This window comes from Haliotis asinina, chromosome 5 (assembly GCF_037392515.1).
Source record: "Haliotis asinina isolate JCU_RB_2024 chromosome 5, JCU_Hal_asi_v2, whole genome shotgun sequence".
Taxonomy (NCBI): domain Eukaryota; kingdom Metazoa; phylum Mollusca; class Gastropoda; order Lepetellida; family Haliotidae; genus Haliotis; species Haliotis asinina.
Window position 1 is genome coordinate 17,157,967 of NC_090284.1, and position 27,893 is coordinate 17,185,859.

Consider the following 27,893-nt stretch of genomic DNA (forward strand, 5'->3'; position numbering starts at 1 on the left):
GACCACCCGATCCCGTTAGTCACCCGTTACTCAGCTCTTACAAGCCTTTAATGGCAAGCATGGGTTGCTGAAGGCCTATTCAACCCTGGGACCTTCATGGGTCCACAGAGGTAGTGGAAACTATGCTGACCTTCCAAACAGATAAGACTTGTGACTTCAAGATTTCATTGCTGGGATGTGTTCACACACTGGATTCATTAAACAACATCACCACACTGGCAACTGTTTGACGTTTTAATTTATATTCAGTATGTCAACAAATGCACCTCCTTCCCAGAAAAGAAACAAAGTAAACAGAATATATAACAAAACTTGCCAAGTTCAACAACATGTATTACCTGAAAACCTTCAAAGTTTTCAAAATAAATATTATCAATTCACTACATTTCACATTGTCAAAGTTAACTCTTAGTCTTCAAGTAGGTTGACAAATAATATGTATATTCTTGTACTAATGACTAACTTGCTTTCACAGAAAAGATCCCTTGTATACAAGCTTTTAGCAAATGACATGACAGTCTCATGTAAACAAAATGAGGGCACAAATACTTTCTCAAAACAATTTCTCATCCAAAGATTCTTAGGAATCAACACAATAGCAGTTTGTTTTCGTATGCTTGAACAGTTTCATGGAACCAGAGAGTTATTTCAAACCCTAGTGAAACAGTATTAAGTGCCCACCTTTCCAAGTAAGACAGGGAAGAAATAAATGAAGAACACAGTGCAAAAATGGTAGGCGGACACTTTCACCACTCACCTACCAACTTACACTGACCAATATTCACATATTTTCAAACAAATCAGGCATAATAAATGATTTATCAGCATGAACATAAATAGTATTGTGACATACTTATTTATCACTAAATACTCATACTGGTAATCTCTGCAGAGTTTATTTTCTCATGTGAAACAGCAATATTCCAGTGCATTCTCGTCCCAGCAAACTGCCTGTAAAGCTGTATACAGAATGTACCACTTTGCATCCATGCTGTCTATCTCGATGAGGTTAATGTCGTAATGGAACAGTGTGGCCGAACTGAAAAGGAGCACCTTCAACTTGTCAGCATGACCTTCTACAGTCCATGATACAGTCACAGAAGCTGCAAGTCATGGTGCTGATATTACCAACAATTCATTAAAACAGTGTGTTCAGGGGAACCTCTCAAGAAGCAACCTTTACTAAGGTTAACCGTAACTCCCATTCTTTAACCTTTGGACTAAGGTTACCTTAGTGTGAGGGAGTTTAGTTTAACGCCTCTTTTAGCAAACTTTCAGCAATATAACCACATAGGAACACCAGAAATGGGCTCCCTACGTTGTATGCATCTGAGAACTTAGCCTGGGTCTTTGGCGTGATGAGCAAATGCTTTCACCACTCGGCTACCTTACTGCCCCGTTACCTGGGTGACGTATGATCACCAAACTGCTTTGTGAAAGGGGGTTCAGGTCTTTTAATGTTGACATTACTGTCCTTGTGAATACCTGAAATGTCACTTTATGGAACGACAGCTGCATTATTCATTCCTTTAAGTAAGACGCTGCAAATTATGAGCCACTTTAGCAAAACTTGTTGCCAAATCCCAGCTTATAAAATGTGTGTGGAATATACTAGCTCCCCTCTCCATGATAGCACAGACTATGTATGTACACATATTGACATATTCACATAGACATTCATACATTTGCATAATTCACACAAAAAAAGATCATTCTAAAGATCTGGCAGATACCAATTCAGAAATCTTTCATGCACAAACTCTTATAAATCAAATTCTCATACTGACTGTTCAGAATGTAGTATGCTACATCAGAGCAAAGCCAACTCAAATGAGAATACACAAAAATATTTTCCATGTTTTCCAACTCCATCTCTGTCAGATCACACCAGCATGCTCCTGTTAACACTGTTGATCAACCCACATGTCAAAACTGTCATAGACTGTACATATGATTACAAATGTGTCTTTAAGGAGGTTCATTGTGCACAGGAATTCCTCGGTATCACAACTCAATATGCTGCACACAAATTTACAATTACACGTCACCTTAAGAAAGGACACATACCTTCAGATGATAACTTACTGAAACGAACATTTTGTTCTTGGGAGGGTGATGATCAAATAATACTGAAAACTAGAAAGGGGCCTGCGTTTAATGTTGCCTTGGAATTTTAAATCTATTATGGTGCTGTGTCTGATGTATTGTAAGACAAATGTTATAAAATGTAGAACACAGATAATGGTGCAACAAAACGGTTTCTCCAACAAACAAATGTCAGCAAACATAGTAAGGATTAGTATTGTAATAGATATTGATATATTGAGGTAGTCTGAAAATCTGACATGTCAAACTCTTCACGTTCTCTATAAAACCGAAATTATTTGTGACATGAAATGATAATTGATAGGATATTTGTTACACTACCTGTTCAAGGGAGGTAAAAGAATATGTTTCTGTCCTCAGGCACTTCATCTGCCCTTTAAACGATGTTCAGTCATAGTCATACACAATTCATAAAGCCAGTTGTAACCCAAATCTAACAGGCTAACAAGTTCACTTATGTCTTTTGCCACAGAAACTGTCATTACTCCTACAAAAATCTTTTCTTTGTTCGCGAATCCTTCCATGAACATGTATCCGATTCCACAAAGTTCAAAACAAAGAAACACAAGTCTTACAAGAAGAAATGATTCAGGGTAGATTTTCCTTAGGACAATTATTGCGACTTGTGTGAAGAAGGCAACAGGCTTGCACAGCTGTAAGGCTTCAAAACAATATACTGGTAAAAGGTATGTGACGATGCAAGGCAGTATCACCATGACAATATCGACAACAGACAGGATAGAGGTTTTAAAGAAAAAGGAAAGAAATGGAGAGTGAATTTATATCATGATTGACATGAATCCATTAAATACACACCTGGACATAGTCATAATTAGGATATACATCATCTGGTCATTCACGTTAAAGGTGAATAAATCTTGGCTGATCAACTTTTCTGCATAGCTTATAACCATGAATTATATATACGATACAGTTCCATTTATCACTGTCATATGCAAGGAGACAGAGATCAAAAGTAATGCAGACATGCTAGCAAGGATACGTTACGGTTAAAAATACGATCATAACCGATGGATATTCTCACATTTGATTTACATAAGCAGATCCTGCCACAGCTAAAGGAAGCAACTCTGGACAGTGCACTATTACCCTTCAGCAACAGGGAAACAGGTGCCCCTGTGAATGGTCAAGGCAACCTGTCTGACACTGTTCAACAAAAAGTAAATTTCTGAAACCTTTTCTTCCATTGGAACTTATCAACATAGTGCATCTCTTTGACAAGTGTCACAGATGTAAGGCTTAAAAGCATCAAAACTCCATTCCACAAAGTGTTCTTAGCGCTAAGTTGATTGTTAAACGCACACTTTAACATCGACTTACAATAATCATAGCGCCAAAATCACTTCACAGAACAGGGTTCAGATTAGTTTCTCTCCTCAGATACACCGACTGTACAAGCAACTCCATTCATCCATCTGTCCATTCATGCATCTATTTCTTGCCCCCACCCCACAGCCAGCCCTTGACGAAGCCTGTGATTCCTCCTGCAGCCTTCTTCTGCTCCATCTTCTCCTCCAGAGATGGGAACTCCACGTGATTCAACGCAAGGTCAAAGAATAAGGGCCGACAAGGAATAGGTTTGAAATCTGGCGGGAACGATGTAATATTGGGTTTCTTGCTGGTTAAAGACCTATCTTCTGCAAATGTGTCCAAACGATCTTTGAGAGGCTGAAAAGAAAACATACAAAGTAACTTGAAAACAAATATTTTTTTAGAATGAAATCATAATTCATTAATACTGAAAACATTTAAATGCTTGAATAAACATGATAAATGCCCTGTTAGAACAGGGGGTCTCAAAAGTTAACTGCCCATTAAAATCTCACAAGCCTAAGACTTCATGACACAAATTGTAGGCTGACAAAAGTTATCTCCCCTCAATAATTCACTATTTCAACCTTTCTCCTCTTATGCTGATGGGTGTCTTACCCTCTTGTCACTAGATGGCAGCACTCCAAGGCTGTCTGTAGTATCATCCGTCTTCAAGATACTGGAGGCATGGCATGAATACATCAACCCATTCACGTCTTTCACCAGCTCATTCAAACTGGCTACTTCATCCTGATACACAAAATATGGTCAAGAATTAGCTGGAGAGCTCCTTTCTGCACACATTAATATTCTCGCTATATGACAGTGATATACAAACATTGGAATCTAGGCAAGACAATCCACACGTATGACTGACTGGGGTTTTTTTGGTTGTTCAACACAACACACGCCAATATTGCATCTATTGAACAGCGGCCTGTAAGTAATTGAGTCTGGACCAGACATTCCAGTGACTGACATCATGAGTGAGCAAATTTGTCCACCTGATCTCAGTAGTCAACTGTTACAAGCAACACACACACGACGGTAAACTGAATCCCCAAACCAGAGTGAGTGATGGCAGTCTGAAAACATTCCTGTCTGGAACAGACAATCCAGTCACTGAATGTCACAGCACTGTCGCTCCAGTGGTTGGCTGGTATGTTATTTAACGCTGCACTCAGAATATATGGCAGTGGTCTGTAAATAATCGAGTCTGAACCAGACAATCCAGTGATCCACAGCATGAGCATCGGCCTGTCAAAATGGGAACTGATGATATGTCAGCCAAGTCAGCGAGTCTGACTATCCCATCCAGTTAGTCACCTCTTGCAACAAGCATGGTCACTGTTTAAGGCAAGCTAAGGCCTATTCTAACCCGGACCTTCAAAGGTCCACCAATCGGGAACTCCTATTTACCTATATTCTTACAATCAGTGGTTCCTATTAACCTACACTAGCCCTGAATCCCCAGAGAGTTGTGTCAATGACCATCTGTCTCTATTAAAGCTTGACTCTTTAATTCTGCAATCGTTTGATTTTAAACACAACTATTACAATTTAAGAAAGAAAAATTGGGTATCATATGGAAAGTAGAACTGTCACATCTGATGAATCTTTGCCTGACTACATTAAAAGAAAGTTAAAGCAAACAGCTACTGACTGTTGCTAAATGTTCAGAAATAATCCAGCTTTAACACGCATCCTGTAAATAAACGAGTCAGGCAATTCTACCATCGTTGTGGGCTGTAATCAATGGCATGATGACACTCAAGTTACCTGAGCTGACCACCCAGCCATTTGGTCACTTAATACAAACATCATGGATCTTTGATGCTTACCTGGAATTCTATCAAGGGGAAAAGATAAAAGTTCACTAACCTTAAACATCCCTTGGGGTTTCAACTTCTTGTAGCCTGACAATGCCTTGTCAGCATTTGTGATTGTCCGTTGATACAATGCTATGGCCTCAGTCCATTTCTTGGCAGCAGAGTAGGACTGAGCAATGTAAAATGATCTGAAAGGAAAGTGCAATAAGAATACAACACGATGCTGTCATATATCATGGCAATATAAGCCATTAGATAATTCTAAACAGTATCTCACAGATATTGCAGTACAGTTGAGCATAACAAGGAACTAAATTGATGCAGGTCTCTAGTAATGCTAAGGATTAGCACTTTCAGTAGTGAGTCCAACAAACAAAACCATCCCAACTTGGATGAAGCTTGGATCAAACTATTACAGAGAATCCTCACAGGTAAGGGGGACAACTCTGCATTGAAAGTCAATGAGCAGCTTACACGTTACAGGGACCTTTTAGTTCACTTACCTAAATGCTTTAAAACCTGTTACTCTGGTTGTTATCTCCTCAAACAATGAAGGACTTTCTTCTAACCCATGAAGATTGGGTATATCATTTAAATTCTGAAAAGGAAACAAAGATTTCCCATCATTAGATAAGTGAAATTGTATGAGTGTGTTGATGGTAACTCTGCTTGTATAAATACCAGTTGTGTCGCTGCGAGTCACATGAGGGAATGAATGAGTTTTTAGTTTTATGCCGCTTTTATTTATTCTGGCAATTTCACACTAATGGACACTAGAAATGGGCTTTGAACCCAGGTCTTTGGTGTAACAAACGAACTTTTTAACCACAAGGCTATCCCACCACCCTAACACATGAGTGAGTGAGCGAGTTTAGTTTTACGCCACACTCAGCAATATTCCAGCTATATGGCGGCGGTCGGTAAATAATCGAGTCTGGACCAGACAATCCAGTGATCAACAACATGAGCATCGATTTGTGCAACTGGGAACTGATGACATGTGTCAACCAAGTCAGCAAGTGACCACCCAATCCCGTTAGTCGCCTCTTATGGCAAGAATGGGGTTGCTGAAGGCCTATTCTTCCCCGGGACCTTCACGAGTCCCTAACACATGAGAGGATAACCTGAAATGATGTTGGGTGCAAATGTTTGCCACCTTGATTAGCGCGAGAATGAAGTTCAACACCACTTAATGAACACCAGAAATTGGCCTGACACCATGTACCCATCTTGGGAATAAACCCAGGTCTTCAACCTACAGCATCACCCGAACCATACTGCTGAACCCCATGAACATGGTGCAGACAAACGAAAAATAAACGTGGTGAGCCCATCCACAGACATCTGACTGAACATCACTACAGAGCAAATAACATCCCCTGATGACCGAACTTCTGATTAATCAACAGTTGACCAGAACTAACCATCATACAGAACCCACTAAGAATTCAGTGCATATGTCACCTTACCTGAATAATGATGTCGTATAGTCTAACAAGGTCCTGGGGCTTAGTGATCTTCCTGCCCTCCTCTGCCACCCTTCCTGGCAGGTAGTTCTTGAGGTTGTCTATCAGCAACAGGTTTCTCTCCACGGTCTTGGTGAGCCGCAGGTAAGTCAAGTATGAGTGCAGATAGTGCTGGTTGGAGATCCTCCCTTCTATTGGCTGGCCACGAGTCGCAGCTTTAAACACCTACATGAACATCACGGAACTGTTCAGCTACAGTTTATTATAATTTTACAAATCTACCTTAAAAACAAAGGCCAACCAGGAGGGAGAGAGTGGGTGTGAAACCATATTTAACAGTTTTAATACTTTTGATCAGTGAAACAGACAAACCACTACATCCCTGGGTATTATTTTCAGGATTTCAGTAACATTTACATGAACCAGGTTGTAATATAGAAACTATTGTTGGAACGAATGCAGAACATTCCACTAGGAACCAATGACAATATTTTCATATCCGAACCATTTTATGAGTCATTAATGGACTGAATTCAAAAATCACTGTCATTATCGAAAATGCAAGATGCATTTGTGCATGACGATCCCCCAATAACATAGGTGACCAAAATATGCACATATCTTGACCCCAGCCAAGAATGTATGGATGGGGAACCACGTGTGCCCTGTGCAAAATAAACAAGCTTTACCTGATCATCTTGAAGAGCATCTCGCAGAGCCTGCTGGGCATCAATGCACTCCTTCAACAAGGACTCATAAATGGACACTTTTGTCTCATTATTCTCTGCTGACTCAAGCTCCTTGGAGCTCTCCTGCAGGTTGAGGAGGAAAACCCTCACAGACTCGATTTTCACAGGCACAGTCCGCCCCTGCCACGTTATCTCTGACAATGTGGCTGCCTGCTTTTCTCTGGTCTGAGACAGAAGATCCTGTAGGAGAAAGACATTCACTTATGATACAATATGTGTACAAATACACACCTTAGCTATGTTTCACACATGAAATCATCTTCTATTACAAGAAAGCTACGCAAAGGAGACTTGTTTCATTCCAGTCAGCAGACTTCACACCAACATCTAGGTTGCAGGAAGATGGAATCAAGCAGACCTGAGCTAAAGAGTGAGTTAGCAAGTTTAGTTCTGTGCCGCTTTTAGCAATATTCCAGCATTATCACAGTGAGTGGCACCAAAAATGTGTTTCACACATTGTACCCATGGGAGCTATCGAACATGGGTGTTTGGGGCGACAAGCAAATACTTCTAACAACTAGGCCATCCCATTGCCTCAAGATCAGTAGCATCAATCAACAAAACAATCAGCATATTGTACATTGTACCTTTGTGGAAAGGAACCTACGTCCTCACCACAAGGCCACCACACCATTCCCTGACTGAATATGGTTTTATGTCACTTTTAGCAATATATGATGAAAAACATCACTGGGGACACCAGTAATGGACTTAACACATTGTACCTATGTGAGGAATATAACCCAGCTCTTCGGCATGGTGAGAAAACACTTTCACCAGTAAGCTATTCAATTTCAACCACCCCCAGAGCTCAAAACCATCACTACATAATACATACAGAGGTACAATTACTCACACAATCACCACATTGCCGACTTATTTCGAGCGAGACATGACAATCATAGGAACAGGAGTGTCACTATGCCACTCAGATGGACTAAGAAATTGTTACTAACATCCAATTTTGATGTGAGTTGGTCCTCTCCTGACTTAAGCCTCATGTTCTGGAGGTCCCGTATAGCGGACTCATCCCCGATGTTGTAGGCACAGTAGCGTATATTGGGGGAGATCTCCTCCACACGTGACTGGTACAACACCTGCAGGTCCTCTGTCAGAGCGCCAGACAGCTTCTCATAGATCGTCCTGAAAGCAACAACAGTATCAAATTTGTATTCATTTTTCAGTTGTTATGCAACCAATAGACTGGTTTGTTAACACTGCACTCAGCTAATACTTTATCTATATGGAAGCAATCTGTAAATAATCAAGACCAGAACAGAGCCAATCCAGTGATGAACAGCAGGAGTATCGATCAACACAATTGGGATATGATGACATGTGTCAACCGAGTCACAGAGTCTGAGCACCCGATCCCGTTAGTTGCCTCTTATGACAAGCACAGGTTAAGGAAAACCCATGCTAACCTGATAGTCATGGATCTAATGGAATGGAGACAAAATTGAAACAAACAATGTAAAACTTCACAACATTTCCCTTACTTTGCACTTGTGAACTGTTCCATAGCATTCTCCCAACTGGAGGATTCAAAGTACAGCGAACCTTTGATCCATGCACTGTAGGCCTGAAAATAACACAAATTTCAAAGTATGATCTAACGTTTTGATTCACTTGTAATACTGCATGTCATGGAATAAGGGAAATGTTAAGATATGCTTCATGAAGATGACACAGCTTAAAAAAATTGAAAGGGGAAAGAAAAACAACTGACAACCTGTTTCACAGTTGATAACAAAACTCCATTGATTGCGTGCTTAGATGTGATTATTCGCCTCATATAGACAACAAAACTGACTGCAGAGTCAAACTGCATGCATTTCAGTTCAAACATACAGCTAGACACAAGTAGTGAGCAAGCAGGCGAGTTTCGTTTTGTTTGTTGTTGAAAGCCTGACAAACTAATATTCAAATTATATGGCAGAGGTCTGTACCTAAACTAGTCTGGATCAGACAACCCAGTGATCAACAGCATGGGCATCATCGCAATTTAGGCATTAAAACTGTGTCAACTAAGTCAGTGAGCATGACCACCCAATCCCATTAGTCGCTCCTTACAAAGGTCACAGGTCACAGGTCACAGACACATCACTGATTTTGAAAATCCACAGGTGAGGAGCCAACAAATGTGACACTGATAATACAGAGAGAAATGGCATTGATTTTATCAACAATCATAGATTAGTCATCCAAAGGGACACAACTCTTGTCCTAGACATGCAACACCGCAACGTCTCCAGTAAAACACTGCTAAGTGTATATCACTAACCTGACATTCCAACTTAGTCCTAGCATCACACTTGGGGCTTTCACTGAGGGCATTCAGTTCATCTGCATGCTGCACAGACTTCTTGAGGCGCGACATTAAATGGAACCGTTTCCTTGGCTCCGTGTTGGCCTCTGACTGAAGCTGCATGGCAAATGCCCACGCCCTCTCAGCAGAGAATAGTGGCAACTGAAGATATCTGAAACAAACATTTAGAGTAAAATTATACAGGTACGGTTCAACATTAATAACCACATAAGTGGCAAACCACTAGGAAATCTCTCTAGTCTGTAATCTTAAAGTTACAGTAAATGTGAGAGCGTAGTTTTAAGCCAATATTTCCTGCAATATAACAAAGAGCAACACCAGAAAAGGGCTCCACACATAGCACCTATGTGCTGAATTGAACATGGACGATTGTTGTGACAAACGAACACTTAAACAACCTGCCCACCCCCTCAAGCTACTAGTCTTGGACAATGTAGGCACATGATAATTAATATCTGATACGAAACCGTTCAGACCCAAACACAACGCTTAAAAATGTAACAGTCAAAATGGGTTCACATTATGCATGATACCTTGGATCTGTCAGCATTTCCACAGTGATTTTCTTTGGTTGAACTCTGTGTTTACCACCCTGTGGAAAGTGTAGAGACTTGCGTATTCTCCGGATTCTCCTTGAACAGTAACTCCTGTAAACACACACAATGAGACATGAACATGTCACAGCCAAGAGGTTCTCCATGCTGACCTGCATCAGTACCAAATTCAGTTCACCATGTGCTCCTGCTTTATCACTGTTGTGGCATTATTGCATCTTCCAATGCCAATTGAGTGGGTTAGTTTATTTTTACACAGCATCTAGAAATATTCCAGCAATATGACGGCTAGGGAGACCAGAAAAGGGCTTCACATATACTATGATACAGTACTCATGTCGTGAATCGAACCCTGATCTTCAGTGACATGACTATATGCTTTAACCAATAGGTTAGGACACCGTCCCAGTTCTCGTTCTACAGTTCTTGTGCTGACGTGGTTTGTGAAATAAGGATATGAACATCTGTTCCAAGCTCATCATTTGATGAGGAAAGTCTCCATCATTTAGGGATGAAACGACACAGAAAGGTAATGATCTAATACATAATTGTGATCCATAACACTCACAGCCCCTACTAAATGAGAAAGAACACAATTCTTCAAATCAGTCTGAATAATGGTGACAAAACAAAAGATCCTGTAACTTCAAAAACCACGAGCAAGAGACAGAAAAACGGTTCCAAATAAATTGTAATATCAACAAAAGAATGTATCACAATCAAGCCATCCATGGATTAAGTTACTTGTTACTCGTTACTCATGAAAAAGAAAATGCTGCCGCTGCTGTTATCCTGGTTATCCTCACCTGTATCTCTGGTAGTCACCGTGTCTGAGGCCATGCTGCTGCTGGGCCTCTTTGATTAACTGGAGAACTGGAAAGAAATACTTACTAATAAATAGTCATCACACTTAAGAAAACACCACATCTAAACACATCTGACTTTGGGTGAAGAAAAATGAGGACTAACATATTGTTCAAGACTATTTATCACTTAGTGACATGCAGATTATCAGACTGATAGGAAACAATGTAACATTATAAACATATCAATTACAGGAACTGAGTTTGTGTTGGAATTATCTGGAACAACTCACAGGCCAAAATTTGGCCCCATCTCTTCAAAAAAATTCCAAATGAATGAATATGTTTTTATGCTGCCTTTAGCAATATTCAAGCAACACCACTAGCCTAGTGGTTAAAGTGTGCCTCAACCTCTCAAAATATATTAAAAACGCACACACAAAAAAACACTTGGACAATATCAGTTTTTCAGTCTGCCAGCCAAAAGCACTTTGAGTGAGTGAGTGACTTTGGTTTTATGCCGCTTTTAGCAATATTCCAGCGATATCACAGCGGGGGACACCAGAAAATAGGCCTCACACATTGTACCCATGTGGGGAATCGAACGCTTTAACCACTAGGCTACACCACCGCCCTAACTTTGTTTGAAATCCCAGCAGAAAATGTTCAAGTGTAACATGTCTGTGCTGGGAGTCTGTAAATACACATGGCTAGAAAAACATCATCTACCATGACAAAATATGTCTTACAACATGTCAATTAAATGCTTATGATTCAGACATTGCATTATGATCAAAACTGTTCTTTTCATTGCATGAGATGTTATCCTAAACACTTGCATTTTATAACTGCACACAGAAGACATTCCGAATGTTTACATAATGGCTAGAATATCACTGAATATGGTGTTACTGTTAAACAACAGGCAAACCAAAGAAGAAGAAGACAGTATTGTAGATATGGACAGTAAGAAACAGTATTGCAGATATTGACAATAAAGAATACATATTACATAAGGTTTAATATTTGTAGGTAATGCATGGGCCCTGAACACCACCTTACCATTAAGCGAACATATTCTATATACAAACTGAGAATTATTTGTCATGTGCAACAACATATGGACGAGAAACTTTTAACTTTAAGTTGTTGTCGCTTCTACACATCCTCAATGCGGGCAAAGTAATTATCCGTGGTCACTGCATGCATTTGGCTGTACTTACAACACAGCATGCACAAGAACTGTATATACGTAGATGAGTATTAACTATCCAAATCCAGATGTTCGTGTTGGCAAAAATTAGTCACATGTTCGAACATATTGGTCTCATTCCGTTGAGAATAAGGGCACGCTTTTACACTCAGAAAGAAGATATTTCAAAGGAAATATCTCGTGTGGATTACTATACCTTCTACCGTAAATGACTGGGGTATTGCCTGATTTGAAGTCGTCTGTTCGCCAGACATTTCATTTTCTTGGCCCACGCTTTCCCCTTCGCCCGCCATCTTGTTTTCTGACACGACTAATGATGCCGCGCCCCCTACCGGAAATGTATACTCGGGACATAACTCTCAATGCCAGATGCTCATTCGATGATCAGGCAAAAAGATATAATGCCAACACATATCAAAGACTATTGTGTGCTAAGGGACAATGTATTTAGAACGTGAAATAAACGCTAACAGACAAAAAAATAGTTTTGTTTGAAATCAGAATTTAGATATTATATGTTATGGTATCTGAGCATTTGTGCTATTTAACATGTATATTTCATGTCTCCTTGTCAAAATGTATTTAAAAATCAAAACAAACAAAACAACCCATCAGGAATAATGTGGTAAACTTTCAGTTCACACGTGTAACGCACACGCCTTGTACACCCCATTTCTCCACACCTCACCGTTAAACTACAACCAACCAACCAACCTATCAATCGATCAAGCAATCACAAAAGAAAGAAGCACAATGTAATCATAGTTCTCCTTCATCATATAGTTTAAATCGTTGTAAAGAAAGACTTGAATCGAGCTGGAAACTAATTCCGACCAGGAAAATGATGACAAACAAAGGCACATACCAATGTAACACAGTCAAGATCCTGGTTGCCCATCTTTTCCCCAAACAAACATATATAGTCTGGTTCATAATTATTGAGAATTTTTCTTCTTACTTTGAACTATCCTAACACCTCAACTGATTCACTGATACTTAAAACTAAGTAATGGTATAAGGGAGGTAACTCATCTTGGCCTACTGAGTATAGTACAATTAGAGTTACCTCCCCTGAATTTGTAGCAGACGTCATTTTCCTCAGCACTGTCAACAATGTCTGCTGAAGATAAAAGAAGGTTGATTTTTGAGTTGTGTAATCAAGGAATAGATGATGTAAATACATTGGCAGAGAGAACAGGAACTCCTCTTTCTACTGTGTATAGGATTAGGAGAAATTTTAAAGAGGGAAAGGATTTTGGGCACCAGAAAGGAGCAGGGAGACCCAGAAAATTGGACTTCTCAGATCGCGTCCGGCTGGGAATTTTAGCGTCTAAAAAGCAAAGGGCAAGCATCTCCAACATCAGGTATGAAATGATAGAAAGGGGATCAACAGTTGTATCAAAATCTACAGTTAGAAGAAATTTGATTGATCTTGGATGGGAGAAAAAGACTGGAATTCCTTCTCCTCTCATGAAACAAGAACATAAAGACAGGCGTGTTGAGTGGTGTTTGGCACATGAAAACTTTGACTGGGAAAATGTGATTTTTACTGATGAAAGCTCAATATGGGTATATCCCAATAATGTGAAAATATGGACAAAGTCTGCGTCAGAACCGTTGTATCGACGACCTAAATACAGCCCAAAGTTTCATGTATGGGGAGGGATATCCTTATTAGGAACGATCCCGCTGTGTGTGTTTGAGGGAAATCCGACAAGTCAACGCTACACTAACATATTAGATAATTTTCTCCTTCCAAGTGCACATGTGTTTTATGGAAATGACTGGATTTTGCAGCAAGATAATGATCCTAAACACACCGCAAAACATGCCAAGCAGTGGTTTCAGGAGAAACATGTGACTGCATTACCATTTCCTGCGTATAGTCCTGACTTAAATCCCATTGAGAACATTTGGGGGATGATGAAAGAATGTGTGAATCAAAAGGGGTTGACAAAAATTGAAGACATGAAGAGAGAAGTGGTCCGATACTGGGACAGCATAACTCACGAGACACTAACCTCTCTGATAGGAAGTATGCCTACCCGTCTTAGACTGTGCCGTGAAGCTCAAGGAGACTTGATAAAATATTAAATTGTTGCCTACACAACATGAAAAGGTCAGTTCACTTTCACAATACATTCAATTTTATCTGATTTGTTCTCGTTTGATAATATGAAATGCTTTAGCTATTCTCAATAATTTTGAACCATACTGTACAGTGATACAAGACATGAAACAGGAAGATGTTCCCCTAAATACGCGGTTTCAGCTATTTGCGGAATCCAGTATTTTCCCCCGAGTTTGACATGACACAATTGTATGGATGGTCAACTTCTTTATTTTAACAATGGCAACGTTTCGGTATAGGTTTATACCGTTTCCAAGCATGTCTCTCTACCTGTAACTGCCAGAATGCCACTCAAAGAAACCATTTCCCAGAGGAAGCACATGGAAACTCAACAAGTGTCACGTCTGCCTAGGTCACTTCCTGTAGATGAGTGAGTAAGTTGCGTTTTACGCCGCACTCAGCAATATATGGAAGCAGTCTGTAGTGTGCGAGTTGTGTTTTACGCCACACTCAGCAATGTTCCAGCTAGATGGATGCAGTCTGTAAATAATCGAGTCTGAACCAAACAATTCAGTGATCAACAACATGAGCATCGATCTGCACAATTTGGAACCGATGACGTGTGTCAACCAAGTCAGCGAGTGACCACCCGATCCCGTTAGTCGCCTCTTACGATAAGCACAGTCGCCTTCTTCCACGGAATCTTGACGGGTCTCCGGTAGATAATCGTCTGGGTGGGCAAGTCCTCGACACATCTCTGAAAAGTACATTAGTGAAGAAATTCACAAATTAATGGCACATATATTGAAAGTAATTTTCTCTCTTTCAAGTTTCATCTTTTTTCTTCGGAATGATTCCTGTGTATTGTATTGTGAATTTCTAAATTTTTTAATTGCGATTGAAAAAGAAAACAGAGATATATCTGAGTCTATCAATGTTTATATGATAATAATGAATGTTTTGAGAGTGCGTCACCACTATAGTTGTTTGTACTGCAATTGCTCTTAAAAGATGATTGGTGTATGACGTGAAATTTGCACACCCCCACTTTTCATTTTCAAACAAGAAGAGGAAGAAAAACAAAAACAGAAACAAACACTGACGCAAGATGATTGTCAAAATTGATGGTCTACAGTGATTTATCGACCTTCTTCATGAGCCCCGTGAAGGTCACGGGGTAGAACAGACCTTCAGCAACCCATGCTTGCCATAAAAGGCGACTATGCTTGTCGTAAGAGGCGACTAACGGGATCGGGTGATCAGGCTCGCTGACTTGGTTGACACATCTCATCGGTTCCCAATTGCGCAGATCGATGCTCATGTTGTTGATCACTGGATTGTCTGGTCCAGACTCGATTATTTGCAAACCGCCGCCATATAGCCGGAATATTGCTGAGTGCGGCGTAAAACTAAACTCACTCACTCACTCTGCTTCACGAATGACACCCCATGGGATACTGCGTTGTGCACGTGCATCCCATACGTTGTGTTTAAGGGTGGTGATAAAGATACATGTTGGTGCGTTTATAAGATGTCTATCTTTGAAAAGTTTGTCAACGCTTATACTTCCTATCGAAATCGAAACTTTATGTTCCCCTACTTTTTTAAGAGTATATATTGTATGTATGCGTAAATGCGAGCATCTACGTATTAAGGTTCATGGGTGCGTCTTGATCTGCGTACATATCTGTATGTTTCAGGGTCTGTGTGCGTGCGTACTTGCGAGTGTGTTGTCAAAGACCCTTCGTACCCTGTTGTATTGCCACAGATAGACTCATCTTCAACATAAATTGCAAAGTTATTAGTAAGGCGACCCAGATTAGAGACGTGTACCAGTGTCTGCTTAGTGGTGACTACAATATGGAGCCTGATGGCTAGCGGGTGCATACTTACATTGAGATGCCGAGAGAAGTATGGGTAATACAAGGAAGATATTCCCAAAAGTTACAACGAGTGTGACAACTGACATAATGTGTCTTTAAAAGTCGGTAAAACGTTAACAATACGATTTATTCAGAAATTGCGTGTTTCACTATTGCGGAGCCCCACAGCGATCTTCATGTGGGACCTCATTGACAGCAACCCAATACTCTTCACAAACGCCATCAAGAGGTCGCACGCATGACCGCCCGTGCTTGAATATATAGGTTTACAAAGAAGACAAGGGCTTGCATCAGCTGTACACAATTACCTTCCCCGTTCAATCTCAGATGCTCAACGTCTGTGTTGCGAAGTGGGACAATCAGTAGTAGATTTTGAAGGGTAGTGGATTTTTTACAGTCAGGTGAGATCACGCTCTATAGTTTGCTGTCACGAACATACATTTTACCTGATCCTGCCACGGTTAGGGGCGGGTCATTTACTTTTAGGGGTGGTGGGACGGGAGACATGGGTCATGGAAAATGTGACATGTATTCGCGGAAGCATGATCACATGTTACCCAAAATGGAGACGGCAAACTTATATTACACAGTTGTTTGTCGGCAGTGAACACACTGGTATTCATACAGCTTGAGGTATATCGACCCGTGAAGGTCACGGGGTAGAATAGTCCTTCCGCAACCCATGCTTGCCATAAAAGACGACTATGCTTGCCGTAAGAGGCGACTAACGGGATTGGGTGGTTAGGCTCGCTGACTTGGTTGACACGTCATCGGTTCCAAATTGTGCAGATTGATGTTCATGTTGTTGATCACTGGATTGTCTGGTCCAGACTCGATTATTTACAAACCGCCGCCATATAGCTGGAATATTGCTGAGTGCGCCGTAAAACTAAACCCACTCACTTGAAGTATGTCAGTGTATTCACATACTGCAACTTCCTCTGTGCGTTCTTCCTTGAACTAAAGTAAGTACTCGAGTCTAATATATAGTCTAATAATGTCCCCACCCCTGGCCCAACTTCCCCGAGCTGTTATTATAGTGTTTTACAGAAATTATCACGGGCATGTTTGAATGACTATATGTTTGTCTGTGTATGTGGGTTAACATGGCATGCGGCAGCATTGCAGATACATGAAGACGGGAAAAAATATAGTCTTCACCAAATAACCCAGTGATCAACGTCATGAGCACCGACCTACGCAACTGGGATATAATGACATGTGTAAACCATCCTGGCCACCCGATTCCATTAGTCGACTCTTACAATGCGAAATGGAACCTTCACTGGTGTCCTCTTCTTGTTAACGTATGTACTGACTATTTAATCAACAATTAATGTATAATCACCAAGCAGTCTGTCCCTGTTAGCCATAGTGGAAGGATGATAAACCTACTGAGAGAGAGAGGGGGGGGGGGGGGGGGGGGCACACACTAGCGTCACACCAGTCTCACCTCCATATTCTTGCAGGATGGCACGCCTTCCAGGAATCTGTCTGTTGGTGTTGGTCATCGTGGCTGAAGGGATGTCTCAGAATGACGTCACGTTGCCGGGGGATGTCCTCATTGGAGGGTTGTTTTCTATCCAGACAAATGATGACGGCCGGTGTACTGGCATCAACGGTGTGTCTGTTCAAGTTCACGAAGCCGTCCGGTGGACCCTCCAGCAACTTAATCGTCAGAACTTCATCCCAGGGGTCACGTTAGGTACAGAGAAATATATATTCTCATATTCTGTAGTGAAAGGAGCGGTGTTGTAGCCTAATGGTAAAAGCGTGTGCTCGTCACTGTAAAGGGCTGGGTTCGATTTCAAACAGGAAAATGCTGTTTTCCGAGCCATGGTGTTAGATGTTGCTATGTTGCCGTGATCAGAGATACCAGAAATAAAAACTAGCAATCGAGCTACTAACAAACCAACCACATGAGGCTACAGTGTTGGAGAAGTACTACCATGTTGTTCTATGGCTTCTTGGGTTACTGAGGCGTGTAAGGACCTCGTCGAGGAGTTCTGGACGACCGACGACTTTATACGCTGCCAAGGTATTATTCCCTGCAGCTGCCGGCAAAGAACTTCTCCTAGTTGCCGTCGTCCCTGTAGACATGGTCGTTGATGTTGGAACAGACGTTGATGTTACCACAAATACATATGAGTGCGCTTCCCGAATGTAAGCTGGCGCCATTCATAAGTACAAAGCACTATCTGCATATCTTAGTAGTCCTGGTTCACTCCCACCTTCCTCCATTTCACGACAAAACGACAGGTTTGAATACCTTTGGCACTGATACGCCATGACACCGAACACTTTTCTTTCATTTTATTTTCACCAATGTTATAATGCCGATTCTATCTTACAATTTCTGTACGTATATTTTATGGTTACTTGGATCGACATATTTAAACGGCTGCAGATGCAACTTCATAGCCAGTTATGTTTGCAATGTTTCGATCGGTGACTCTTTTCAACATTATGACTTTTTGTTTTGATAATCCCTCCAACAAAGCTATTTTTAAAGTACTTCCTTTTGACAGGTAGTTGAGAAATGCATTTCTTTGTTTAAAAAAATAGATGAATATTCGAAAACGAAAAGAAGTCAGTTTATGACGTAAGGTGACCAAATTTCAAAATACATGGAGTTCGCGAGTTGTGGACACATATATTGACGTATTCTATGAGGACTGACTAATCTCAGTTGATATTTAAGGTCTAATGGCGTACAAGACGTGCGGAGATCCAGCTCTTGCTGTCAAGAGGACCCTGGGGATGATGAGAAAATCTGAGGAAAATACCACAGCTTCTCTATTTGGTGAGCTACTCAATGACGTTTATGAACAAAGAGGTGGATGGTTTTACATCAGGGTTAAAGACAGGTTAAGGCAAAGTCAAAAATATTTTTCAGGTGTTTTTGTCTGTTTATCTATGATAGAAAGACATATTCACTGCTATTATGTCTTTCGTCCAGAGTAGTCAATAATTGAGTGCTGAGGGTGGTTATTCCTTGGGGATGCCGTTCTCCTTTCAAATATGCATTTTCGTGAATCCCTGATGCTAATCTAGTATTCCAAACAGTACATCTGTCGGAAGAACTTTACGAGGGACAAAGACAGCATTTAAAGATCTGGGCCCTTATTCTCGAAGCGTTCGTAGCCCTAAGAATTCTTAACTTTGATCGTAGCCAAAGTATTAAGAATGGGCTTAAGAAGTTCGTAGCGCTACGAACGTTTCGAGAATAGCTAGCCAGATGCTCATCTTGCCATACTATTTCCAGGTGTTCTTGGCCCAGAAAGCACATCAGAAACTCAACCAGTGTCACGTCTGCTCAGTTCACTTCCGGTGGATGATCGTCTGCTACAGGTCAGCTACTCCGCCACAGCCGCCAGTCTCACAGATAAATCTGTCTACAAAAACCTGTACCGTGTCATAGCAGCAGACAATGTACAAGTGGAGGTAGGTCAAGTCTGTTTTCAGAGTATTTATATGCCAGTGAAAAACTCTGTATCCTGCCGTACAACCCTCTGTATCCCTCAATTAAGCCCTGCCCTCTGTATCCCTCTATATAGCCCTCTGTATCCCTGAATACAACCCTTTGTATCCCTCTATACAACCCTGTGTATCCCTCTATATAGCCTTCTGCATCCCTCTGTACAACCCCCTGTATCCCTCAATACAACCCTCTATTCCTCTATATAGCCCTCTGTATCCCTCTACATAGCACTCTGTATCCCTTTATACAGACCTCTGTATCCCGCTATACAGCATCTGATATTGTTTTTCAAAAGGAAGCAAGCATAAATTGCCATGAAGTTCAAAACATTCACAAATCATATGTACGAGTATGACACAAAGTGTTGTGATAAATGCCAGATCCTACAGAATGTCAAGGTCACAAAAAGTGTCACCTTTTCAACTGGAAGACAAGGAAACACACTGATAGTGTTAAATAAACAATTATCATTTGACTGTCAGATTTAAACACTACGGGTTGACACAAGCAAACCAAAAGTCAGAGGAGTAGAATGGGATATAAACATACACTGAAGTACAAAAGAAAGTACACACCCCTAAAATGTCATATTTTGTTTCAAAATGGTTCCCCCAAAGTGTTTCAGTCTTGAAGTTATAGTATTGTAACGAACGCAATCAATGATAACACTGCGCCAAAACGTAACTTTAGCATTCTGGTTTCCAAAAACGTGAATTTTTCGAAAAGGATGATTTTTTCCATTTGCACGTGCAGAAAGGGTATGAAAAGCGGTGTATTCTACCGTTCATTACACTTGTGAGGAAACGCACACAAGAGAAATGCCACGTCTTACAGCAGCGGAGCGAGAGAGAGCCGTCGGGATGTCGCAAGTGGGGGTCTCAAACAGTGAGATTGCAAGAACCATTATCCGACTTCTTCGTCGTTTCAACCATACTGGCAAGACATCCGACCGTCCAAGAAGTGGAAGACCGAGAGTAACAACCCTGTGGAAGACCGACACCTGCGCACTCTACATCTGCGCAACAGATACCTCACCATGACGCCATCAGCAGCGACAGCGCTAGGTCACTTCGTCAGCAGGAACACAGAGATAAGACGACTTCGGGCTGCTGGTATCCGGGCATATTGTCCATTCCGTGGGATGACCTTGGCCGCTCAACACCGCATGAACCGTCTTCGCTATGCAAAAATGGTGAGACGCTGGCAACGTCGGGACTGGTCACGAGTCATCTTTAACGATGAAAGTCGGTTCAACCTCTTCCAGGCTGAGGGTAGAGTGAGAGTCTACCCGATGGAGAGGCGAGCGGCTGGCTCCAGCATGTGTCCAGGAAGTCGTTCCCTTTTGCGACGGAGGCGTTATGGTTTGGGGTGTCATATGCGGAGACCAGAGGACGGATTTGGTGGTTATTCGCCGGACCTTAACAGCCCAGAGGTACAACGTGCAAGGGATGGTTCTTCAACAGGATACCGCCAGACCCCACACCGCCAGACTCACTATGGACTTCCTGAACAACTAGAACATTCAGCTTTTGCCTTGGCCGTCACGCTCCCCTGACTTGTCACCGATTGAGCACCTGTGGGACAACCTCGGGAGACAGTTGCGACGTCGTCCTCAGCAGCCAACCACCATTCCTCAGCTGGAACAGGCGCTGCTAGAGGGGTGGCACCGGATCCTAATGATGTCATCCGGCGGATGACTTTCTCCATGAGAAGACGTGTGCTGTCCTGTATTTATGGAAACGGGGATCATACGAGGTACTAAGAATACTCACAATGCCTTCACACCTGGGACTGTCATCATTTCTAGACATGTGAAATTTGCTTTCATACCCCTATGGACGCAAATGTAAACAAAAGTGCTTCAAATTGGAACAAATCTCTAAATCATTTCCGAACACGTTTGAAAATGACCCAGAAATAAAGTTAAACAGTTGAATCTTATTTATGTTTGTTCTGATTTCATTTATGGACAGACTAGTAGGGTGTGTACTTTCGTTTGTACTTCAGTTCATGTACTTCACAATCCGATTGACTCACGCAATCACTCTCTACAACCCAGTTCAGTTATCACTGGAAACGCTACTTGCTGGTCGCTGTCTAATAGCCCGAATTGGAAACGTTAAAAAGTCTTTTTTTTAAAGAAAGTTAGGACATTGATGACGATTTCTCGACATTGTCAAAAGGGCGATCTTGTCTCTGCTGTTGGGGCATGTTGAGAATCAACAGACAAAGGTACACCACTTCACAGTTGTAAACCAGACCAGCAATGTTTTCAACTGGATTAGTACAGGCAAGCTGTATTTTCCTCAAAATCACGTTTTCCTTCCAGGTTATGCTGCAGCTCATTCAACAGCTGAAATGGAATTACGTTGCCATCGGCTACGAGAATGATTCCTACAGCATTGAAGGCGCAACAGCATTGAAAGAGGAATCTGAACGTCGAGAAATCTGCATTCCGCTGTTTCAAATGATCACCACTACAATCAGTATTGCTTCACTGCGGGAAAAGCTGGACATTAAGTCAAGTCCAGTTTCAGGAATGGTGTTCTTCGGGAGAGGACCAACCGTGACTCGAGTATTAGAGTACTTTGATGAACATCTATATATGGATCAGTTTCAGTTGATTGTTTCTGAGGCCGTTGCGCTGGAACCATCCTATCTAAAGAGTGGACAGAACGATGTGTTTGATAGAGCAAAAGGACTTCTTGTACCTACGCCTGTGTATGAACCAATACTGGAATTCTCTTCTCACTGGAACTCCTTGTTTGAAAATGTCACAACATTCCGCGAAGAAGCACAGAAAAACCGTTGGTTGTCTCTTTACTTCCAGTCATTGACTGGTTGTGATCTACTTCCAGGAACAGACATTTCCAAGTGCTGGAGAGACTCGCCCAAGAGCTATAAAATCACACAACAGCCTCTGTTTATTCCCTATGCAGTTCTGGCCACTGGGGTGTTGGCACAGGGGTTAAAGAACGTCATTAGTCGGACATGCGGTGCAGGGAAAACCATATGCAGTGCCATGAGAGACGTATCACAGAAAACCTTATTTACAGAAATCGAAACCCTGAGATTGGAGCCCTCAGATCTGATGGTTAGTTTATTCCCGGGGACAGGAAACATTTCCTTCGTCAAAGGCGAGATGAAATTGCAGGCAGAAAAGAGCTTGTACGAAATATATAACTACAAGAGGAATGATACAAAATTTACCTTCCATAAGGTAAGTTATTAATGATGAATAGAATTATATTTCGCATTATTTGGCTGGAAGATTAATGCTATGTTGTTGCTACTGATATCAAAACTAGCGCCGAGAAATACGGGGCTGAATTGACTGTGAATTCAGTGTTTTGGAACAATGGAATGTAACAGCATAAGGTTTCAACTTGTACAGAAATATATAAAACGAACAGAACAGTAAATCTTGTTTTCTGACTATATCGTTAATTTTGTTTCGAAGTTGTTAATTTAAGATGGGTTGTAAAGTATAAATCTACCTGAAATTCATATGGATAAATGCATTAAAAAATTACAGAGGAATTTGATTTGATTTTAATTTTGTATTTCAGGTTGGCTTTTATAATGGTTCACTACAGTTGACAGGGAAAATCCAGTCCTTCGACAAATCTGGCAACAAAGGTGGCCCAGTTCATGGTAATTGTCAAAAGGGTCACATTTGTTCAGAATGCCTTAAAGAACCTTCAGAGGAGATCATACACATCAAAGGGGACCATTATGTCGTTGCTCTTGTTCCTATTCACAACAAACAAAGCAACAGTGGAGGCTCCCAAAGTGTCTTTCGGTGTGGTCCCCTACGGCCATCTACAGGCGTAGACATTGCAGAGGCATTGGTTTTTGCTGTAAAAGATGTGAACAGCAAAACAGGAGAATTTGCATCAGTTACTGGCAACACTTCCATAGGACTGGTTGTGTTGGACACTTGCAATAATCCTTTGATAATTCGTGATAAAATCGTAAAATTGCATAAAGGGGAACTTCATCTTGGGGGAGGGGTCTATAGTTCAGCAATTAGTGACAAGGTAATTGGCTACATAGGGCCACTAGCAAGTTCCATCAGCATTCCACTGGCATCGACAATGGAACAACTGGACCAATTATTCATAGCCTATGCCTCCACTAGCTCCATGTTAAAAGACAGGAAGACATACCCTACTTTCATGAGAACATCATCTTCACTTGATGACCAAGTGCAACCAATGATGGAAGTCGCCAAGAATGTCGGGGCTAGATACATCCAAGTTTTGTACACGGATGAGGCATATGGTCAGTCTGGTCGGGAATCTGTCCTGGAAGGATCCAAGAAGGCAGGAGTTTGTGTTGCCCAAAGTGTACCAGTGAAAGAAGATTTTGACCCCAAAGAATATGTGGGCATCGTATATAAACTGAGGCAGTTTAGGGCAGCCAAAATGGTGATTGTATTTTCTCGATCACACACTACACCAGCTCTTATGAAAGCTCTCAGTGAAGAAATTGAACCTGGAGAGTTTATTTTCTTTGGATCTGGAGAGGGCTGGGCAAGACGGACTAATGTCATTGAAGGCAACTACAACCTCAAAGGAAGCTTCACCATGGCTCAGGAACTTCCAGTTGACCCAAATTTTGAGCAGTATTTTCGCAACATCCACAGCTCTTCTGATGAAAACCCATGGCTCAGACCGTTTTTGGAGAAGAGAGCCAACTGTTACTTTCCAGACAGTTTTCTTAAAAAGGACAAACAGGAATGTACTTCCTCACTACTCTCGAGTCACCATCAGATTGACACGTGGGTTCCATTCGCTACAACTGCCCTGCATGCCTTGGTGCTAGGTTTCAGGAGCAGTCTCCAGAATGTCTGTCGGGGGGCTGCCACAAAGTGTCGAGAATACTCAACCACTGAGCTGATCCGCTACACCAAAGATGTGGAGCTGGACGTCTTCAGGGATGGCAAGCAACATCGTGTATTTGATAAGGATGGGAATGGTGCAAGTGGCTTTGTTATCTATCAGATAGTAGGAGCCATCGGATCCTCTGACCTGGAATACAAAGAAGTGATTTTTCTTATTTATAATCCAGAAATTCAATCTAGATTTCTTTTATATTTTAAGTGTCATAAACAATAATTGGCATTTCAGTCGAGTAGAGAGTGACAAAGAACTTAACACGAGCAGCACATATTGCTTGCACCTAGATTTATCTTTGACTCACGACTATGCAGTAGACTCGTCACGCCGAAGATCAATTTTCGATACCCGACATAGGTACAGTGTGTAAAGAACATTTCTGGTGTCCCGTCGTGATATTGCTGTAATACTCCTGGAATTAAAGCGGCATAAAATTATATTCACTCACTCAGTATCCTGCCAATCTCTGACTGCTTGACATCATCAATTCTATACATCCCCGAGAATATATTTGATAATGTTTGTTACAGTATCTTGGGTATGCATGTTTCAAGATGTGACTTTTTAAACAATCCCTCACAGGTGGGCAGAGCCATTGGCGACTCTCTAGCTTTCAATATGGATATTCTGGAGCCTAAAGTGACGTACAGCACCGAGTGTCCCAGTCAATATGAGTGCGACAGATGTGTGTATGAACAGGGGGAAACCACGTAAGTCTGCGTCGTCCATCACACGTAAAGAATAACAAAGAACTTGACACCGCTGAAAGTTCAGGTGTGAATTAGTCTGCAACAACCCATGTTTGTCGTAAAAGGCGACCGACGTGACCAAGTTGTCAGGCTCGTTGAACTGATTCACAAATGCCATCGTATCCCAACTGCGTAGGTTGGTGCTCTTGCTGTTAATCACTGGATTATCTGGTCAAGATTCGATCATTCATAGAACGGCTTCATGTAGCTGGAATATTGCCGAGTACATAGCTAACCAAAACTGAAATCCATCAATGTGTAAAATCCTAATGCGTACAACTCCTACATGTAATTCAAAGACTCCCTCCAAGCAGTTCTTTATCTGGATACCTAAGTCATCAGCTTGCTGCAGCATGATCACGCTTGGAAGACAACGAGTTTGTTGCCTGTACCTCCTTTCGTTGTTTCAGTGTCAGCGCCATCCCCGACGACTTCATAGCTGCAGTTGCTGTGGAGGCAGCCATCATCCTTCTTCTTACCGTCGCTGTCATCATCCTGGCTATCAAATATAGAAAACGTCGAAGTGACGAAAGTAAGCGTGTTTTTTATCGCCATCATTGATGATTATTGAACGTTCTTTCACAAATCATAAGTAAAGAGTGCGTGTTTGGTACACATGTCCTGTAGTATCGAACGTTTAAGTCTCAAAGGAGTTTGGCGACGTCAGCTGGAGACCATTGACGTAGTGCAATGTATATACACTACAATATAAGTATACGACCTGATTTTGACTCTATATACACGTGCCAGAAGCGATTAGGTTTTGTTCCAACGCTGGGGCGGTGGGCTAGACTAGTGGGAAAGGCGGTCGCTGGTTACGCCGGAGAACCAGGTTCGATCCTCGACAGGGACACAACCATTTGTTTTATGGGGCCCTACAAATCCATTTAATGAACGGCCGTTGTTTCGTTTCAGATTACCATAAGGACAGTGAGCATGTGTATGACGAACCAGTCTCAAATAACAGCCAACCTGGTAAGCCAGTTAACAGACTTAATGTTGAAGATATTCTAATTTTTTTTGCCAGCTATGTACATGCAGAGATGTTTGTGTTAGGTTGTATGTGGTCAACCATTATCTTTCTTCGAATGGTGTTACTTCCCTGCATATCTACTAAAGGTTGAACATGACCTTAAAGTACGTCATACATGGGCCTCTGGTCTCAATGGTCTCTGTTCAAGGTAACGAGGAAACACTTTTGAGAAATAGCTGAAAAAACAAGAAAACATTCGAAGCAACGAAAAATCGTGCTTGCAATTTCGAATAAACCAATAAGCAAATATTTAAAATAGCGAGAGAATTGTGCGACTTTAAGAGGAAGAGGGGTCGCTGAGTTGCAGCAAAATGCGTGTAGATCCCAAACGAAATCCTAAACTATATCTTTGTCCTATTGGATTTTGGGGGTATGTTATCGTGGTGTTTAGGCTTGGAAATATGTTCAGAATCTTTTCTAAACAAATCTAATCAACGTGCGATAAACTGTACTCTATATGCATTACAGTGATATATCTCCGTCCGATCGATGATCCAAAGCGGCAGGATGACACCCGATAGCATAGCATGTCTGTTCATCTGTGACACCAGCTGTGAAGTGATATTTGTACAGGGCACAACTACGGACTTTCAGTGGAAGGCAGGACACGTCTGTTCGTATGTTACACCCGGTGTCAAGCTGCCCGAATCAGGAGATAAAATGAGCTTCACGAAGAAAATGATTAGAGATTTCTTGCTTAAAACACCTTCCAACATACGATGTCTGCATTTTGGTATCGTGTAAGAATGTCCGTATTTTTGTTGTGTTACTCTTCACTTGCCCACCTGGAATGTCAATTCCGACGTGAAATATTAAATTGTTCTTATCTCAAGCTTCTAACTCCTTGTATGTTGAATTGATACCCTTGTTCAATATCCAATATACTCTAATCATTGACAGTCATAATAACCAGTTTTCTTCACATACAGGTTTTTTATAAGTTTTCCTAAGCAAAGCGCCTTGTTCTAAATCATAAATTAATTTAAAGACTAATACCAAGTGATCTAGCTTTTAAAATTTCTCGAAACACATAACATAATTATTACACAATTAGTGAAAAATATTTTATTTATTGTAAGAAATCAAGGAGGCGAGTGAGAGATGGGTGATTTTAAGTGGGGGTCACCCATTTTGTTCCGGTGATGTTTAGGGTCAGCATATTATATAATGCGTCAGTATATACAAGTAATAAAGATGTATTGAAAAATCTTCTCTTTTATTGTCCTTGCATTTGACTCGTATAGGGGCAACTTTTTCTTGGGTAGAGAAATCATTATATAGGCCTACAATTCAGACAATTTAATGTAACTTTAATTATATTAAGTATTTTGTAAATCTGTATATCTCGGCTAGGCTGTATCATATATGTAAGCACTGCTATCTACCCAGTGGTG

The 27,893-nt window shown here is 41.2% G+C and overlaps 2 protein-coding genes across 2 annotated transcripts; one reads left to right on the plus strand and one right to left on the minus strand.

The window, feature by feature from the left end:
- Positions 1-220: 220 nt before the first annotated feature.
- On the minus strand, positions 221-12,696 carry LOC137283619 (signal recognition particle subunit SRP68-like). Its single transcript, XM_067815213.1, has 12 exons — positions 12,578-12,696; positions 11,172-11,238; positions 10,345-10,458; positions 9,767-9,962; positions 8,982-9,064; positions 8,439-8,625; positions 7,423-7,662; positions 6,737-6,958; positions 5,771-5,865; positions 5,320-5,455; positions 4,057-4,188; positions 221-3,795 (listed from the first exon to the last, which is right to left on the minus strand). Exons 1-12 carry the CDS (start codon positions 12,672-12,674, stop codon positions 3,559-3,561), a joined length of 1,806 nt encoding a protein of 601 aa, XP_067671314.1. The 5' UTR covers positions 12,675-12,696; the 3' UTR covers positions 221-3,558.
- A 3,992-nt stretch (positions 12,697-16,688) lies between these two features.
- Positions 16,689-27,706, plus strand: LOC137283641 (uncharacterized). Its single transcript, XM_067815245.1, has 10 exons — positions 16,689-16,736; positions 17,805-18,040; positions 19,037-19,138; positions 19,601-19,779; positions 22,146-23,036; positions 23,386-24,864; positions 25,300-25,427; positions 25,877-25,998; positions 26,382-26,441; positions 26,968-27,706. Exons 2-10 carry the CDS (start codon positions 17,806-17,808, stop codon positions 27,018-27,020), a joined length of 3,249 nt encoding a protein of 1,082 aa, XP_067671346.1. The 5' UTR covers positions 16,689-16,736; position 17,805; the 3' UTR covers positions 27,021-27,706.
- Positions 27,707-27,893: the final 187 nt, after the last annotated feature.

What these genes read in the sequence shown, in the direction of transcription:
- LOC137283619 (XM_067815213.1), bottom strand. Translation starts at nt 12,674, where the DNA reads ATGGCGGGCGAAGGGGAAAGCGTGGGCCAAGAAAATGAAATGTCTGGC. An exon ending in CCAGTCATTTACGGTAGAAG is followed by an intron (nt 11,239 to 12,577) that starts GTATAGTAATCC and finishes ATTTCTTTCCAG; the next exon opens with TTCTCCAGTTAATCAAAGAG. An exon ending in TATACGACATCATTATTCAG is followed by an intron (nt 5,866 to 6,736) that starts GTAAGGTGACAT and finishes TTTCCTTTTCAG; the next exon opens with AATTTAAATGATATACCCAA.
- LOC137283641 (XM_067815245.1), top strand. Translation starts at nt 17,806, where the DNA reads ATGGCACGCCTTCCAGGAATCTGTCTGTTGGTGTTGGTCATCGTGGCT. An exon ending in AAAACGTCGAAGTGACGAAA is followed by an intron (nt 25,999 to 26,381) that starts GTAAGCGTGTTT and finishes GTTTCGTTTCAG; the next exon opens with ATTACCATAAGGACAGTGAG. An exon ending in CTCAAATAACAGCCAACCTG is followed by an intron (nt 26,442 to 26,967) that starts GTAAGCCAGTTA and finishes TATGCATTACAG; the next exon opens with TGATATATCTCCGTCCGATC.